This window comes from Camelus dromedarius, chromosome 21, assembly GCF_036321535.1.
Source record: "Camelus dromedarius isolate mCamDro1 chromosome 21, mCamDro1.pat, whole genome shotgun sequence".
In the NCBI taxonomy this organism is placed as follows: domain Eukaryota; kingdom Metazoa; phylum Chordata; class Mammalia; order Artiodactyla; family Camelidae; genus Camelus; species Camelus dromedarius.
Window position 1 is genome coordinate 34,247,801 of NC_087456.1, and position 18,677 is coordinate 34,266,477.

At 39.9% G+C, this 18,677-nt stretch overlaps 1 protein-coding gene across 2 annotated transcripts in view; it reads right to left on the reverse strand.

Moving 5' to 3' along the window:
* Positions 1 to 8,780: 8,780 nt before the first annotated feature.
* The window catches only part of ASPM (assembly factor for spindle microtubules), a 51,411-nt gene continuing 41,514 nt past the window's right edge, over positions 8,781 to 18,677 (reverse strand). For both annotated transcript variants that reach the window (XM_031438351.2, XM_031438352.2), the window contains 7 exons: positions 17,322 to 17,474; positions 16,238 to 16,429; positions 15,577 to 15,769; positions 15,294 to 15,448; positions 13,697 to 13,873; positions 12,839 to 13,008; positions 8,781 to 9,061 (listed from right to left, as the gene is read on the reverse strand). In XM_031438351.2, the coding sequence (XP_031294211.2) occupies positions 8,959 to 9,061; positions 12,839 to 13,008; positions 13,697 to 13,873; positions 15,294 to 15,448; positions 15,577 to 15,769; positions 16,238 to 16,429; positions 17,322 to 17,474 (1,143 nt within the window). In that variant the 3' untranslated portion in view covers positions 8,781 to 8,958. The remainder of the gene's footprint in view (positions 9,062 to 12,838; positions 13,009 to 13,696; positions 13,874 to 15,293; positions 15,449 to 15,576; positions 15,770 to 16,237; positions 16,430 to 17,321; positions 17,475 to 18,677) is intronic.

Below are 18,677 nucleotides of genomic sequence, written 5' to 3' on the forward strand. Positions count from 1 at the left end.
AAAGTCAAACATAAACTGGGAGGGTTGCCTAATACTTCTTCTAAAACGCAAATTGAAGACCAGTTATTAGACAACAGGCTGGTTTCAATCTGACAGAGATTTTAACTTGTTTTTATATACGTTCAAAAATAACTTGAGAGAAAAATAAGAATTCAGTTATGTATTTATTTAGCATCAAGTCATTTTTTTCTATAACCAGATATCATAAGAATTCCAAGTTTTAAACTGATTTTTTCCCAAATATAAGAGCTACTTGTCAGCATTGTAAACAGCTCAAACAATACAAATGTAAATAGAATAAAGAAAGAAAATTTTCTTTATTCTTCCCAACACGCTGGATCTATTTCCTCAGTTCAGAGATTAGCCCTGAAAATAATTTGCTCCATGTCTTTCAGATGTAAATATACCCACTTCAGTGTGTATTTATATACACACATGCATATTTTAATTTATATATATGAAGTGAGATATATAAATATTATATATCATAGTGTGTATATTGTTCTAAGACTTTTATTTTTACCTATCACCTACAGACCTGTCACCTTATCAGTTTATGTGGATCGATCTATTCTCTGATTGATGGACTTCGCAATCGTTTTATCTTCCTCACTTCCCTCCTTCCTTCCTCGCTCATAGGTTGTAAGTGGAAATCAAATAAAAATAATGTAAAGCTGAAATGAAATAGTAGAATCCTAAATATATTTAAAAGAACAAATGTAAACACCGAAAAAGATCTTAATATTCAATAAGCTTAGATTTTGGAGGAGAGGGAGGGGAGGAGAAGGAAGAAGTCGTGAGCTGATGATATTGTTTCCCAGGAGAGGAACAGACAGACGTTGCCCCAAAGTTGAGGTATTAGTAAAAGAATCTTATTATGCTAATATTATGCTAATAAAGATGACTTTTCTCTTACCTCTCAGGAAATTCCAAGGGTTTGGAGAGCTATGAGCCAGGAACTGTGGATAAAAACCAAAACAGAAAGACACAGAAAACAAACAGAAGAGGAAAGCGGGTGGGGAGGGATAAATCGGGAATTTGGGATTTGCAGATATTAACTACTAAATGTAAAATAATAAACAGCAGGGAACTATCATCAGCACCTTATAATAGCCTATAATGAAAGAGTATGAGAAGAAATACAGGTACGTACGTGTAACTGAGTCACTAAGCTGTACACCAGAAACTAACACAACATTGTAAGTAGGCTATACTTCAATTAAAAAAAAAAAACCACAAATATGTATTTCTCATACATTTTTGGTCATCTGAATGACCAAATGTGTATTTTTCCTGTGACTAACCCAAGCCCACTGTAGAACGCACACACCGAGTGAGCCCCAGCGTGAGCGTGGATGTTGTGCTGCCCTTGCCCCCACATGTAGCAAGTACCCCGTCTGGGCTGGGAAGTTGGTAGTGAGGGAGGCTGCGGGTGTGGTGGGAGGCAGGGACTACATGGAAACTCTCCGCACTTTCTGCTGTTTTGCTGTGAGCTGAAAACTGCTTTAGAACATGAAGTTTATCTTTTAAGTGAAAGTAATCCGTACGATACATAGTATGATCAGCTTGTCCATTTTCCGTGCTGGACCGCCACCTAAGAACTCCCGTGGGGCCCAGCGGGTGGAGTGGTCTCTGTCTGGAACTCACCAGATAAAGGCGTTCTTGATCTATTTTCTGCTGTGGGTTCCTGGCAGTTTTGTGAAGCTCCTGGTCCCTTCCCAGAACAATGTTTTCAAATATAATGAAACCACAATTACCGTATTTAAGTACAGTTGCTATCAAAAGTGTTCAATATGTGGTATTTTAATACACCAAACCCTTGCTTGTCCCCCACCCCCAAATTTAGTGTTAGAAAATCCCCTTCTGATCTGGAGACGTGCCTTTCCAGCGAGAGGACGTTTCCAGCCTCCCTGGAGGCTGGTGGCCGCAGGACTACCCAGCGGTGAGCTGGTCACCTAAGGGGGCATCAGATTAGGAAAAAGTAAATTTTAACAACAACCAAATGCTTGTAGATTATGTTTTGAAATGTTGTATAATTAATGTATATATATAGTTGCATTTTAATAGAAAGCTTTTAGAAAGATTATGATTTTCTGTGGTTCTTCCACATTGTGGGCATAAGAGAAAAATATAAACATAGATTTAAAATGGTGGAATGTTCATAAATTTGGAGTGTTTGTAACCACTGCTAGCTGAACGAGGAAAGGAGGAAAAAGGGCCATTTACCACATAGAATAGCTTAGCATGACCTTGCTCCGTGTGCAGTCACTACTGTGGACACTGCATGTGTTAGACAGACGGTCAAGACTCTCCAGCTGAACTGCTGGGTCCACGTTTATCGTCCCCACCTAAAAGGCTGTGTGACCTTGGAAAGCGTAACTAGTTTTCTAGTGTATGAACTAGGAGTAACAACTCGACGAAGACGTTGTAAGGTTTCATACAGCTTATACTTACAAGGTGCTAAAAATAGTACTTGGCTAATGTTAACAAAAATTAGCTATTATGGAAAAGAATCTGAAAAAGAATATATATATATATATTAAATATAGATATATCTGAATCACTTTGCTGTATACCTGAAACATTGTAAATCAACTATACTTCAATAAAAAGACTAAACATTTTAAAATTAGCTATTTAGATTGTTTCATAATCTTATTTTATCCTAAAATATTCATCAGGTTGATGTTTTATTAGTCCATAAAAAAGATTATGATTATTAATTAATTTAATATATTTTTCTACTTTCAGATCCATATATAATATCTGAAGAAAACATGAATAAAAATCACATACAGTTAAAGCTGAAAATGACAAAAATATTATGCAAGAACAGAGGAAATCATCGACTTTACGCATAAAATAGGGTGTAGCGCAGATATGTCAATGCCACCGTTTCGAGCGGTGTGTTGGGAGGGGGTGGGGGGCTGCCCCAGGTGTGCGTAAACAGGCACTGCCACCCAAGCGTGTGGCCACCGCCCAGCCAGCCACCACGCTTACTCTCTTGCTAAGACCACTTTTGATATTTTTCTGCTGTTCACTACTTTATTGCAAGAAAATAAAACTGACACGAGTTTCTTTTTTCAACTTTGTATCTTCTCACGCATATGTTAAAACAAATTAAACCATTAAACTTGTACCAAGACGATATTAACTATTTTTACCTTAGTCCCTGATACTAGACTACTTATCAACAGACTAATGAGCTCAAGAATGGCGGTGATGACTATATGGCCTTCTCCATATTGAACAGTACATTTAGACATTCAGACAAAACCAGTGAGCTTACAATTTATTTGGGGAAATATTGCAAACATAAAATTAGGTATTAAAATAGCAAGTGAGAACATCCACACTGGGGCCTAGAAAAAGAAGGACGATCCAGTCCCGAAGTTAGCAGGACGGGAAGAGCAAAGACCAGGCAGAAGTAAATGCAATCATCATAGGTTACAAAATTGAGACTTGCTTTTTTAAAAAGATAAAATCAACAAATCTTTAGCTAGACTAAGAAAAAAGATTTAAATGCATAAAATCAGAAATAAAAGTGGCAACAGATATAACAGAAATACAGCAGCGCATAAGAGATTACTATAAACAATTATATACCAACAAATTGGATGACCTAAAAGAAATGCATAAACTCCTAGAAAAATACGACCTAGAATCACAAATAAATAGAAAATCTGAACAGACCAATAACAAATTAGGGTTTGAATTAGTAATCAAAATCTTCCAACAAAAAAATGCCCAGAACCAGATGGTTTCCCTGGTGAACTCCACCAAACATTTTGAGAAGAATTAATGTCAACCCTTCTCAAACTCTTCCAAAACACTGAAGAGAAGGGAAGACTTCTAAACTTATTTTCAGGCCAGCATTAATCTAATATGAAAGCTAAATAAATGATGCTACAAAAAAGAAAACTTAAAACCTAATACCACTGATAAACATAGATGCAAAATTCCTCACAAAATACTAGCAAACCAAGTTCAAGAGCACACCAGGAGGACCACTCACACTGATCAGGTGGGTTTGTTCACAGGTTGCTAGTTTGGTTTGAATACGCATATCAATACGTGTGACACACCATAACAACAGGGTAAAGGGTAAATATCAGATGATACTCTCACCAGATGCAAAAAAGCATTTAAGTTTCAACATTTTTTCATGATAAAAATTCTCAAAAAATTAAATATAGAAGGAATGCACCTCGACATAATAATAAAAAAAAACAAGCCCACAGCTACCACCACACTTAACGGCAAAAGGTTAGAAGCGTTTCCTTTAAGATCAGGAACAAGACAAGGGTGCCCACTCTCACCACTTCTATTTGACGTAGTACCAGAAGTCCTTGCCAGAGCAGTTAGGCAAGAAAAAGAAATAAATGTCGTCCAAATCAGAAAGGAAGAGGTAAACTTGTCTGTTTGCAGATGACAAAATCTCATATAGAGAAAATCTTAAAGATTCCACCAAGTAACTGTTAGAACTAATACACCAATTCAGTGTCCTTAAATGTGCTGTGGAACTGCTAAAAGATTTTGCTGCGAGTGATGATACACTGTACCCTAAAAATACCAGTTTTCAACACAGATGGACCTAGAGATCATCCTTCTAAGGGAAGTCAGCCAGAAAGAGAAAAATTCCATATGATATCACTCATATGTGGAATCTTAAAAAAGAAAAAGAAAATAAAGATCAACATGAACTCACCTACAAAACAGAAACAGACTCGCAGACATAGTAAACAATCTTATGGTTACCAGGGAAAGGGGGTGGGAAGGGATAAATTTGGGAGTTTGAGATTTGCAACTGTTGCCACTATACATAAAAATAGATTTTAAAAAGTTTCTTCTGTATAACAGGGAACTATATTCAATGTCTTGTAATAACCTTTAATGGAAAAGAATATGAAAACGAATACATGTATGTATATACATGTCTGGGACATTGTGCTGCACACCAGAAACTGACACATTGCAACCGACTGTACTTCATGAACAAATATATCAGTTTTATCAATATCAGGAGCACTGTTTAAGGCCTTACCAAGGAAAGTAGGGGCCTGTCTTGGGATTCAAGAAAGTTTGGCTAAGGGAGAAAAAGGAGAGTCAAGGACTTCTTCAGCATCCTGTTAAATACCTAAGTGGCCTGCCACTTTCCCACCTGCCCAAGTGGAGTCATCTGGAGATGTTCGTCTCCCTAAACCGTTTCCCACTGTGATCTACTGAATTCAGCAGTGTCACTGCGTGTGGATTTTTCCAAGCTCTGCTATGAAGACATTTCCCTCCAGGAGAGGAACAGAGGAGGATGGGAGCAGCCAATTTTTTTTTAACTGTATAAATATTTCTCAACAGTATGCTCTTTGACCAATTTTCAGAAGCTATAAATGCTTATTTTTTAAAAATAATTTTGCCCAGTTTTATTTCCACCTTTTGGGGAGAGACTATATGAAATTCCTCATGTAGCCAGTCTTAAAGCCCCTCCTAAATAAATTGATTTTGAAATATAATTTGTTCAAAAATTTCACGAAGCATTATTCGGCAAAATTATTCTTGACTAGATTTTCAAAATATCTAGAAAAATATAAAGATGATTAAGAGGGAACCTAATACTTAGTGCCCCTTGAAGAGGAATTTATAATAACCACAAGACTGAGGCTGTGTTGGAATGAGGACTGAAGACCTGCACTTGGCTGTCTTCTGAAAAAGCTGACTTCCTGGTCAGCAAGAGGACAAGGGGCTTCACCTCTCCTCCTCAATGGTCCATTTCTGAATGCTTCCAACTCAGACGCTTAGTAACTGCAACAGCAAAGAAGGTGCATGGCTATTATCATGCTCAAATATCAAGTGATGAATTCAGAGTATTAATGTGAAAACATGATAAGACATTATTTAATTATTTCACACTACCCTCTGTGAACTTTGATATTTACCAAAAGGATTTCGTTAACTAGCTTCCTGGTAGTGCACTGGATTCAAAGTCATGCTTATAACTGTAAATGAAAGCAGGATTCCGATCAACACTACAACTGCTGGACCATTTATAATTACACACGACTGCAATAATCTAGCCTGTTGCTCTTAATTCATGTCCTTCTAATATGGATTTCTACTGTTGGGGGACAAGGTAAGTTGAAAACATGAAAACAGATCTGAATATTTAGTTCCTCTCTCAAATGTGTGTACATCCATTTTTCAATGTGGTGAGAACATTGTGAATGAAGGATTATCATTTTAATGTATTTGTATGAAAATATTTCTAGGGAAAACAGAATGAAATTAATTTTCTCTGCTCTTTAAGTTATAAAGAATAAATAGCCACCAAACACATTTGGAGAAGAATTAAATGATGAAAAATCTGCATATAATGAAACTGAAAGGGCAAAGTACCAGTGTAATTCTGCACAAATCCTGCAATGCCACTAGCCAGGAAAAGCATCCCAAGAAAATTCGAAGACCTTCAAAATGTTTGGATATCTCAGATTTGTTAATTTAAGATTTAAATATTCTTAAAACAAGGAATTTTCTACTCTAATTTAATTACCATTTAACAAAGAAAGTCTCTTATTTATTCATTATTTTTTAATTAAAATATAGTTCATGTACAATAGTGTGTTAGTTCCAGGCATACTACATAGTGATGGGGTATTTGCATACACTCATTTGCATAAGTGATCACCACGCAAGTCTAGTAACCATCTGTCCCCAAATTATTACAATATTATTGTTCATATTCCTTATGCTGTATACTACATCCTTATGGCTTATTTATCTTACAGCTGGAGGTTTGCACCTCTTAATCCTCTTCATCTACTTCACACCCCCCACTGGCAACCAATCACTCTTTAGCTTTCTGTATCTGTGAGTCTGTTTTCATTCTGTTTTGTTTTTTAGATTCCACATGAGGTCATACAATATTGGTCTTTCCTTGTCTGACTTAGTTCACTTAGCATAATACCTGCTGGCTTCACCCACGTTGTCACAAATGACAAGATTTCATTTTTTATGGCTGAGTAATATTCACATATATGTTTATGTATATTTCATGTTCTCTGTCCATTCATCTACCAGTGGGCACTTAGGCTGCTTCCACATCACGCCTATTGTAAATGCTGCTGCAGTGAACACAGGGGTGCAAATATCTTTTTGAACTACTGTCTTATTTAATAAAACAATACAGTATATCCTTATTTTTATATGTAATAAAACCAGTGAAATATCAGTAAGTTATTTGCCTTTTCTAAGTTTTTCAACAAATGTTGAAAGTGGAGAGAAATTGTACCTCACTTCCTCATCAATACTATAAAATATGTCTCATAATATTTTAAAAATTGTTTCTTGTTTCTCCTTATTTCCTATTGAAATAAAACCTATCGTATTCATCTAATTGCAAATGAAGCCTCTAGCAAGGTCTGCCAGAACTACTTGTTCCCGGGACTCCCGCGTCTCTCCCCTGCTCAGCTCCGGCTGCCTGTTTTCACTTCCATTTGGTGGAAATGGAAACGGCATTTGAGATGAGCTGATGAGCTCCAGCACCAGGCGGCCCACCGGAAGCGCACCAGGCATCCTCCTTCTGTGGCCAGTTGATCCCGACATGCGTCAGCCATTGAGGACTGTTGTGAGCAGCACTTGGGTAAGGGGTGCGCTTTTGGATCAGTTGGTTCTGATGTGCATGTGCCCCTGAGGGCCCTCTGCATTTAAGAGAGTGCCTGATTATAGACTGATGAGAGCCCAGACTAGGCAGGCTGACGGCGTGCTTTGTTCTCTGTGCTCTGTGTTGATCTGTGGCTGTCACTCTGCCTGGGGAAATGGGAAATTCTGGTTCCATCCGTGGAACCATCTTGGATGAATTCTGACTAGAAAGCTTTTAGCTATGAGCCTATCACTAAGAAAAAGATACTTTACTGTAACACTGTGTGGCCACAACATTCTTTAGACTCCAGAGAAAACTGGTTAAGGTGAAACTCTTGAAAATTCCAGTTTATTGGAAGAAAAAAAAGGCAAAAAAGTTACCCCCAAATTTCCAGTTAATTTCAGTATATTAATATGTCAATAAGGTCTTTACATCTATTCTAACCAAATCTCAGACAACTTCCCACTAATTGGGTTTAATCCTTCTTCCAACAAATTAATTAAGTAAGTAGTTAACTGGTCTCTCCATTTCTAACTATTACTGATATCTTTTAAACAGTTAAAAACGGTCTTGGCCCGCATATCGAGACAGACTTTGGGACCCTATCAGATTTCAAACAGCCCTGACATCAGGCTTCTGTGGCCTTGGGCCCACATAATTCAGTACAGGTAACAGGGACCCAAAGCTACAGAAAATAACAAGTTGTGTTTCAACACTGAGTCGTTTCCAGGCCCGTGCTGTGTTTCCAGACAAGTTTCCATTATAAGCAATAGCTTGCTCTTCCCAGGTCAGTGGTCACCCCACTCAGTTCAAAGTTGAGGATTTTCAGTATATGAAGGGATAGGTTGAATTCATCTAACTTACCCAAAGGGCTCACCTGCCTGTCTAGGTGATCCCGTCAGTCAGGAGACACAAGGATGTTTTCCAAGATATTGTGGGTTATTTTATCCTCTTCTCACTTCTAAGTGAGTTGGCAGAGTCTTACATTTCCAAGATTTATTTTAGATAAATGCCTCAATATACCTACAAAAAAGGAATAAAAAGCTAATCTTTTGCCTTTAGGAATGTGACTATATTCAGACTAATATAATATTTTAAGATGACAGACATGAATAACTGTTGAAATCATTTTATAACATTAGTCTGTTACATGCGTAAAGCTATTAAATAAAAGAAACCAAGGGTATAAAGTTTATTTGTTATGTATCTTTTTTAAGTTTAATACAAAGTCAGATTTTAAAAGCTGTACAAAGAGAGCAAAAGACACTTTAGGTGCGTGTCACCAGCTTTAAGCTTCTTTCACTGCCCACTCTGAAACGTCTGCGTCACTAACAGGGGATGCCAAGCGTGTCCATCACCATCTGAATAGCTTTTAGAGGATTCATGCTTTCTTCCACCTTATCTCTTCTCAAAACCCAGTCTGGCTTCAGTCTGTGAGAAGAATAAAAACCTTGCATTAATCAAGGTCTTCTCTTAAAAGAGTTACCTCTACCGTTTTGTCTTAACTGAAACGTGGCTCCTCTGGACACCTCGCCTCCCTCACAATCTCTCATGTTAGGTGGGAGGCTTCGTATTCCTGCCTTTCCCGACTTGGAAACTATTTCTCTCCATCTTCCCTGAAAGATGACCCTGGCTCCTTGGAAGCTGAGGCTATTCGGCTACCAAACTCAAGTGTTTGTAAACCTGGTTCTCCTTCTTCTCAACTCTGGTCCCATCCTCTGAACGTCGGCCTCCCGCGGCCAGAAAGGCAGCAACCTCACCTGCCTGTTTTGCCCCCTTTCCTCGGATCACCCTCTGCCCACCCCTTCGCACGCGATCACGAGACAGTCGTCCTCAGGACGTGCACCCGCACCGACAGCGCGGTGTGAGGCTCCCGCGCTCCAGCGCCACATCTGACTCGCCCCGCGCGCGCATCCTCCTCCCACGGCCACCTCCACCCGGCAGATCGCTGCCCTCTTCCCCCTTGTCTCGCCTGGGTCCATCAGCACAATCTCCTCCGCAAACGCCCTTAACTCTATTGTCGCTCTTTTCTACTGAATTCAACCGGGAAGTCCCATGCGGATTCCAAGTGAATCCAAAGCTCTGCCTTCTCCGTTCCTGGACAGATGAACGTGGATAACGAAAAACTACAGAGCCAGGCTGGCTGCTTTGATGCCAATGAGTGAAATTGCCTGGAAACTGCTTCCTCTCTCTTTCCCCAAGTTGACTATTTTATTCCTTCCTTCTTTTCAAAGGTCCTCTCCACATCCTCCCAGATCTGCTTCTGAGCTAGTGTTTACAATCTCCCACTTCACTGAGAAGACAGCAGCCTCCGAGGGGAGCGCCTACGTCTTTCTCACACGGATCCCTACCACTATGTGCGATTTCCATCTTCTTATTCTTTCCTGGGAAAAATCCAAATTTCAATTAATTGGGGAGTGGCCAGAGGCCGGAGTGTGGTATATCCATACAGCAGAACAGCACTCTGGGAGCTGAGAAGAAAATCTAAGCCATGCGCCGACACGGATGAACCTCAAAAGCATTCAGCTAATTAAGAGTCCGTCACAAAGAGCTACATTCTGTTTGACTCTACTCATGCAACAAAGCAGAAAAGGCAAAACTGAAAATACCCAATCATATCAGCAGTTTCCAGAATCTCCGGGTCAGGGGGAGACTGACTGCAAAGGGGCACGAGGGGGCTTTGCTGTGACAGGTGTTGAATCTTGGTGGTAGTGGTTTCACAGCTGAATACATTTGTCAAAACTCGCTGAACTGCACACCTATGAAACGGGGCATTTATGCTGTTGGGAGTTCTATCTCAGAAAACCTAACTGTCAAAGTGGAAAAAGAAAGAATATATTCATTCATGTGTTACAGTTTTAAAAACATAATTAAAATTATAATTATTGAGCCCTTAAATAAAAATCATATTTAGAAATGGTTCCCATTAATAAATTTAAAGCAGATCTACTTTTATCCTGTAAAACATGCATGTGCAACACCAATTTACAACTATTATACAGCTTGTGAGTAATTATAAAGCTAAACTGCTGTATAACCCAGGTCATGAAACAGTGCATTGTCAACACTGTAGGATTTATACCTAGTGGAGAACTGCTGAGTCTCTGAAAGGGAAGGAGAGTGGAAGGGAGAGGGAAGAAGGAAAATTAAATGTGAGTTAACTTAGTTCATCAAAATCAATTAAATCATTGTTAGTAAGTTAAAATTAACTTAATCAATTTGAAACACAATTTTACTGTCTGATTGGAATGTAAAGTCAGAGCTGAAGTTCCAATGTAATAAATTCTGGACAGTAAGTGAATTCACGAATAATAACAAATTTGTACCTTAAATCAATATAATATTTTTAATTTTATAGCATCTAATGAAAGAACGCTGCCAGAGATCTCTACAATAGAAGACCACTACTTCATAAAAAAATTTATCAGATATTACACTTGAAAATAGTACAGTGAAAGGAATTTCACTGTATGTAAACTCGTGGGTTTATAACAACAGTAAAGGAATAACTTGCGAGCATCTCACATGGTGTTCCATTTTGGTCCTTGTTAATCTGCAGGCGCCACCAGCCCCCAGTGGTGCCAAATCCACTTTTCACCCTCGGCTAGCCTCACCTCTCAGCAGCGTCCATTCTCTGTGGTGTCTTCCCGTCTGAGGAACGATTCCCTTTCAGGGCTCTTGCCTGGCTCTTTCTCTACTTGATTTTTGAAGAAACAGGGGTTACCCTAGGCTGAGTTTGGGACTTTCTTTTCCATGTATTCCCTTCTTCTGAGGCCGTCACATTCCTCTCCAGGCTTTAAATGTTACCTAATGAGTCCTGAATGTAATGATTCCCCTAAATTAAATCTCTAGGCTGATTCTTCTGTGCAGAACCACAGGCCCGACTTCCTAATGGCTGGTTTGTACTTGCCTCTGATGCATGTCATAGGCCCCTCAGGCTTCCTGGAAGCAAAACCCATGGTCAGCATCCTCACCTTCCCCCAGCCCTTCCCCCGTCCTTCCCTCAACTCTTACTTCTCACAGTTACATCCCAGAGATAATGTGACGTCCCAGCCACCCTGTCTGCAGGCCCCCTGGTTATCCTCCATCCCAGCGGCTAACACAGGCTTTGTTACTTCATCCAGGTGGCTGCCTGTTGACTGTCATTCTCCTGAACTACCGATGCGGCTCCACACTGCACAGTGACACCAAGTCCACGGCCACAGTGGAGCAGCCGCCCCACACGTCTCCACGCTCTGACAGCAAAGGTGCTATCTCTTTGGTTAACCAGCTCCACTAACACCTGTTTTTTTTAAACTTCTAAAGTTACATGTTTTAAGCTAGTTAAAGCCACTGTTACCTCCATAGGTCTGCTGTAAACTGAATGGTTGGCCCCCGGAAGATAAATTCACATCCTAATCCTCAGGACCTGTAGTTTGGTTGGAAAAAGGGTCTTTGCAGCTGAATTTAACTGAAGGATCCCAAGCTACAATCATCCTCGATACCTGGACTGACCTTAAACCCAACAACAAGTGTCCTGACAAGAGACACGGAAGGAGGGGAAGTCTCGTGAAGACTGAGGCAGAGGACGGAGTTCCACAGCAACAAGCCAAGGACGCCGAGTCACCAGAGACAGGATGAGCCAACGAAGAACCCCACCTGAGAGCCCCAGAAAAAGCGAGGCCCCACCGACACCTTGATTTTGAACTTGCGGTTTCAGGAACCGTGGGAGAACAAGCGACTGCTATTTAAGGCTCTAAGCTTGTGCTAATCTGTTACAGCGGCTGCGTCACTAATGCAAGGCCTCACAGAACTTCTCCAGAAGGAGAAATTCCGGGTGTCAGGGTGATCAGGAGAGGAGCTGGAAGCTGACGTTTTGGCCAACGAGGACTTTCGGCACCTCTCTGACAAGGCAGCTTGTCTCACGTGCAGGGAAGGGAACAACATGGCAGAGCTGATAAAAAGCTAGTTATTAGCCTTAGCACGTAACTATTTAATACCAGGAATTTATTGACTAACGACTAAATACTCAAAGCTGCAGGTTATTACTTCATCAACTAATGTGATTGTCTCCTGTTTTTTCACCAAAGGTTCTTCCTTGTTCACATGCGGTCCCTCCATCCTCAAGCGCCCTGTCTTGCTTACAGGAGGTACTCAATGGACGTTTGCCAAGTGGATGAATGAATGAATCGACAGTGACACAAACTGTAGGGTACCTTGACTGCTCACCTTGAAACTGTTCTGGTTCTTACAGGCGTTTCTGGAATGAAGGGAATGCTCATGGAAGAATTCTTCTTTTGGTTACAAAGTATTCTTTCAGTGTTCACTTTATGCTTATGAGCTGTAAGTCTGTAGAGACTATAAATACGGTCAACAACTTTGGACCTACTTCGAACATCCTAAAAAAGAAAGTGTACCTTTAAACTAGTAAGAAGTAAATTTTGTATATCTTCTATGCTAGCAAAATCAATCACAAACACACCATGCAGTAAACTATAAACTTTTAACAATGAAAAGCCAAGCTCTCCAAGTTCAGCAGTTAGATTGGTTTAAATTATGAATGAATTTATAGCAATTATGAAGGCAAATATTCAAAAATTATACACTTAACCCTATACTGAATAAAAAGCCAAACATTAAAGTCAAGATACCTATTATATATATAGTTTCAAGTCATATGAATTTTATGTCTTCAAAGCTTCCAGTTACTCACTGACCTCCGGTTTAGATCACCACATATCTACACCTGCCTCCTTCCTAGTGGTCTCCCCACATCCACACACATGCTCTCCGCAAACCATTCTTCAATCAGCAGCCAAAGTGATACTAAAACTTAAACATATTCCAGTGTTTAAAATCCTTCAGTGGTTTCCCACTGTTCTCAGGATAAAAACCACACGGCCTTTGGTCACCTCTACGCTGACTGTAATGCCTGGAGACAATAACAACTCCAATATCAGCACAAAAAGCAGGTGTGAACACATACAAAACTCTATTTCAGTTGTGATAATTACTGAAAAAGTATCAAAGTCTTAGACTTAAGAACATGTAAAAATAATCTCAAAGAAAGGAAACATTAACACTCACAGAAGCTCGATTTGTCGTCTTCAATAAAACAGCTAACAAACAGCAAGTTTTCGTGAAAATGCTTCTACTCTTGTCTGCAACTTTGTCACCGGGCTTTTCCTGGTACATCTGCAGAAGCTCCAACAGTGTGTCTATACAGTTTTCCATCTCATAGACTGCCGAAGCCGTTTTCTCATACTGGACGAGAACAGAAGGAAAGTAGAAGTTATAACAAACACAGAAACTCTTAAATAAGCAGCCCAACCAAAATGAAAGCTTACAGCCAAATCCTGGACCACGTGCAGCAGGTACTAAGGACTTCGCGGAACGACTTTCTGACGTTGTTCTCATTTCTGAGCCCATCTTATATGCACCTGCATTTTACTGTTTTTCTTCCCAATCTACTTTAAAGTTCCACAAAAAATGAATCAAATTTGAAATCTCTGAAAATGTGCATCTTGATGTACATAAAAGCAAGCTTAAAGACAAGGCCATTTTAGTGAGAACCTCTCAAAAAAAGGTAACTTATCTGTGATAGTTAATCATAGGGTAAGATTTAATTAGCTACCCTGGAGAGGAAGGTGAGCTTGCTTAAAGTAAAATAAATTTGATGATCGTTAGTCTAGAATATATTTTTCATGCTTCATTTTCATATTGGAATTTGCATGGTGACAGATAATGCTAATGATACTAAGATAAAAACAACAGAACAATATGAATACGGAACACGTGCCTGGTCTGCGGTTCAGGTGCCTCACGCAGACTGACTCATCTAACCCTCACAGCAACATTGAGAGGTAGGTCCTGTCACTACGCTCACTTCACAGGTAAAGGAAGGGAAGCGGAGAGGCAAAGTAGCCTGTGGTGCGCGGCAGAGCTGGGGCCTGAACCCAGGCAGTCTGGCGTCAGGGTCTGTGCTCTCAGCCACGACTCCTCAAAGAGAAACCCCCAGGTAAAGCCTCTACGTTACGGCTGAGAGGCTGGTGTAGGGGATGAATCTGTCATCTCAGTTCCTCTGCACGCATTATAGTTTAGCACAGATAACTGCCACCCATCCAAGGCCAACAGGCTCACCCCCTCACACCTGGAGTGTTACAGGGTGCCCAGGTTACAGCAGTAGCTTCATCACGTTTACCAGACATGATCAGAAGACGTTCTGCTGCTGACTCAGTGCAGTGGGTGCACGGACATCAGCTCTGGAGGCAGATGAACACGAGCCCCAATCCAGCTCCACCACTTATCACACTGGGCCTCAGGCAAGGGACCTACCTCCCGTAAGGATGACTACTCCTTCTCTATGCAATGAGCAGAGTGATAGGAGCTCCCTTGGAGGATTAATGTGAGGACTAAATTAGATGGTGTGTGAAAAGCACTGCACATGGTTAACAAGTACTCAACATACGTTAGCCATCAGTGCTGGTAACACCATGAAAACAGAAGACGTAGTGTTCCTACGCACAGGCATGTTAACAGAGTATACACGTCCCCCCGAGACTCCTGCACCTAGTAGGTGAATTTGAGCTTGGATGGAAGTTCTAGTGATGAACAAGCACAAACGTAATCCGCTGGGTCAGATTTCCTGACCGATGAACATTTCATTATTAAAAAGCAAAACCACCTTGGCGACATTAAGCAAGACTTGCACAGCATATCCGATGACTTCCATACAAGGAACGCTACGATTACAACTTCGGATCAAGACAAATATTTTTGAAATCGCTCCACTCTCGGCCATGTTCTCACAACAAAGTGAAGACAGTCTAGTAACTACCTCTGAAAGGGAAAAACAAGAGATACGTTCAAGGCAGCAAAATGACATCGTATTATCACAATGCGCTTCGTACACTCAAAGGTGAAAATGCACTTCTATCCTGCACAGGACATTGTTCAAACAAACCCACCGAGGTGCTTCAGCGCCTCGAGAATAGCAGAGAGGTACTTGTACGTCAGGAGGTGATGGAGAGCAAGAGCGGTTCTGTGGTACAGCTTGTTTTCCTCCCGAATCTCCCTGTTAACACACTGAAGTCTCTGCCGAATAGCTTTCATTTTTGTGCAGTCATTTTTCTTCCTCCAGGAATACCCTCTCCACAATGCCTTAAAGAGACAACACAGCAATTTTAAGGTTACAACCCCTGACGCTGTGAACTTATATCTACATCCACTTCCACAAAGTAAGTATTTTCAGTCAAATTATATGATGTGATCAGATACTTTGCAATTAAAACTTCAAATCGGGTCCTAATAAATAGAAAAATCAATTTTCCTAGGCAGAAATACATATAATATTCCTGTATATAAACTAAAGCAGCATAATTGACCAAGATGTCCCAACCTATTCAAATTGCTAAAATACTTTTACAACTCTCAACATCAACTTCTTCTAGGGAATTTGAAAATAGAGGGCTTAACAATGAAATTATGGTTGCATAGTGTTTATGAATTATTCTATTGGCCAATCTCAGCTCTTTAAAATGTACATGAGTGTGTTTTTTAAATGTTAGATATCATGTAGATGAATTGCAGATCACAGTCTTGAACCAAAATCATAATATGTGCAGTTACCTGAATTTTAGTGATTCTGTCATTAAATTTTTCCTGCTTTCTACGGAGGAGAAAACGGCGTACTGCTTTCTGTATTACTGACGCGGCTCTGTTTTGCTGGCTTATACAATTTTGAGATTCATGCTGAATTTTTCTGATGCTATGATATTTCTGAAGACACCTCTTTTGCTGCAGTCTTGCTCGAAACCACCTCTGTTTGAAACATACGAAGTTTTTTTTTTTACTTCTGGTTTCTTAAAATATATGTATGTATACATAAATGAAATAAATAGAACACTGTGTTGAGATACTGGCCAACCACCCCCCGCCAGGGCAGGACTTTTCCACTTCACTTGGCACAGCTCCTTCCAGGCCCCAGTGGGTGAGAGAGAGAGTGTGTGTGTGTGTGTGTGTGTGTGTGTGTGTGAGAGAGAGAGAGAGAGAGAGAGAGAGAGAGAGAGAGAGAGAGAGAAGGAGAGAGACAGTGTGCGCGTGTGTGTGTGTGTGTGCGTGAGAGAGAGAGAGAATTTAACACCGCACACCACAGTCCTCATTTCATAATTTATATGTCTTATCAAGCTACGTATCATTCTTCTATTGGTTTTAACTCGATGTTTTATATGTTAGTATGTTAACATATACAAGCAAGATTCTTATCCAGGATACATAAAGAACTCCTGTAATCATAAGAAAAAAGAACTCAACAGGAAAACGAGCAAAGCATATGAAAAAAAATTTTTAAAGCACATCATACACAGAAAAGAATTTGAACAGCCCACACATATGAAAAAGTTTTTTTACAATTGCTAGCAGTCAAAGGAAATCCAAAGCAAAAGTAAGACATAATTTTCTATTCATCAGAATGACAAAAATCTGTCTTCTAATGCCACGTGTTGGCAAGGATATCTAGAGAAACACGCACCCTCAGATGAGCGAATAATCATAGCTTTATCCTTGTACCAAAAAAATTAACTTATTTCTATTCCATCAAATCATCCTAACAGCTATATGGCAAAAGCTAAATATTATATGACCTTATTTATTAAATATCAAATAATTTTAAACAAAAATTACATCATAGCTTTATTGCAAAGGAAAAGCTAACCTGAATACAGATGGCTGAGTTAACCTGTTTATTATTTGCATTCTTCTGAGCCACGTGAAGTTTATATGCTCTCTGAATCCTAAGAGCAGACAGGTGGTAAAAGGCAGCTGCTGTGAAGCAAAGAAGCCTCGTCTTGGTTTTCTCTTCTAAAGTCTAAAAGGGGGAAAAAATTAACAATCAAATATTTGACTCTTAAACAATCAACCAATGTTTATTTTTGTATATCCTCAATACCAAATTATATAAATTAATAATAAGAAATTAACTCTTAATTATTAAAATTATTTCCATTGTAACTCAAAGTAATTATAATTCTTTACTATACAATTTTTTTCTTTTTCTTTTTTACCTCTTTCATGTGCACAATTTGTCACTGATTTATTTCTGATTGCAGAAATTATTCTGAGGGGGGAAGATAATTAGATTTATCTATCTGTCTAGCTAACTAACTAGCTAGTTATGTATTTGGAGGTACTGGGGATTGAACCCAGGACTTCATGCATGCTAAACACGTGTCCAACCACTGGGCTATACCCTTCCCCACTTACAATATTTTCAACTGTGTAACCTTTAAGTCAGAGTATAGAAAGCAAAATTATATTTGAGCAACTTCACTGAAGAATAATAGCAGTGAATTTAACGAGACTACACAGTAACGCCTGGCTAAGGCTTTGAATGTACTAACTATAGTGGGAGAAGTCTAGGAATATTAAACCCAGAAGAGGTTAGAGTGTTCCAAGCAGAACTGTTGAAGACGGTGATAGTAAAGCAGACAAGCACGCGAGGCGACTTCTCGGGTGTTGGACAGTCGCGCACACGCCTGGCACCAGACTCTTGCTGCGGAAGCTCTCTACGGTGGCTGCTGGCCTTCAGAGTTCCAACTTACACTCAAAAGAACAAAATACGAAAGATTTCTCCTTTACTTCAGTTACTTTGCCTCTGCCACTGCCTCATACATTGGATGCCCCAGGCATCGCCGATTCCCTAGGAGGAATTCTCTCTCACTGAAGGTGCGGAAGTTACCCCAGGAACGGTCACACCCCCTCAGAAAGCAAAAGGCGACCTGAGTAGCAACCTCCTTCGCACGGAGCCTCCCTTCTGCCCCTTTCAGCTCCCTCGTGAAGATTTATTACACAAGAGAAAGTGTATCTTGCGTTTTCAGTGGGCATCTATGGGAAGTGGGCTCATGGAACAGACCTCTCTGGCACCATGACCTTGTGACACGGGGCCCTGCAGAAGCTGAGTGGGTTCAAGTAAGTGGTTATATCAGCTTTGAGATTATCCTCCAAAATCTCACATTTCTTAACACAATTTAACATCAAATATTTTCTCTTCATGAGACTGCGATATTCTACT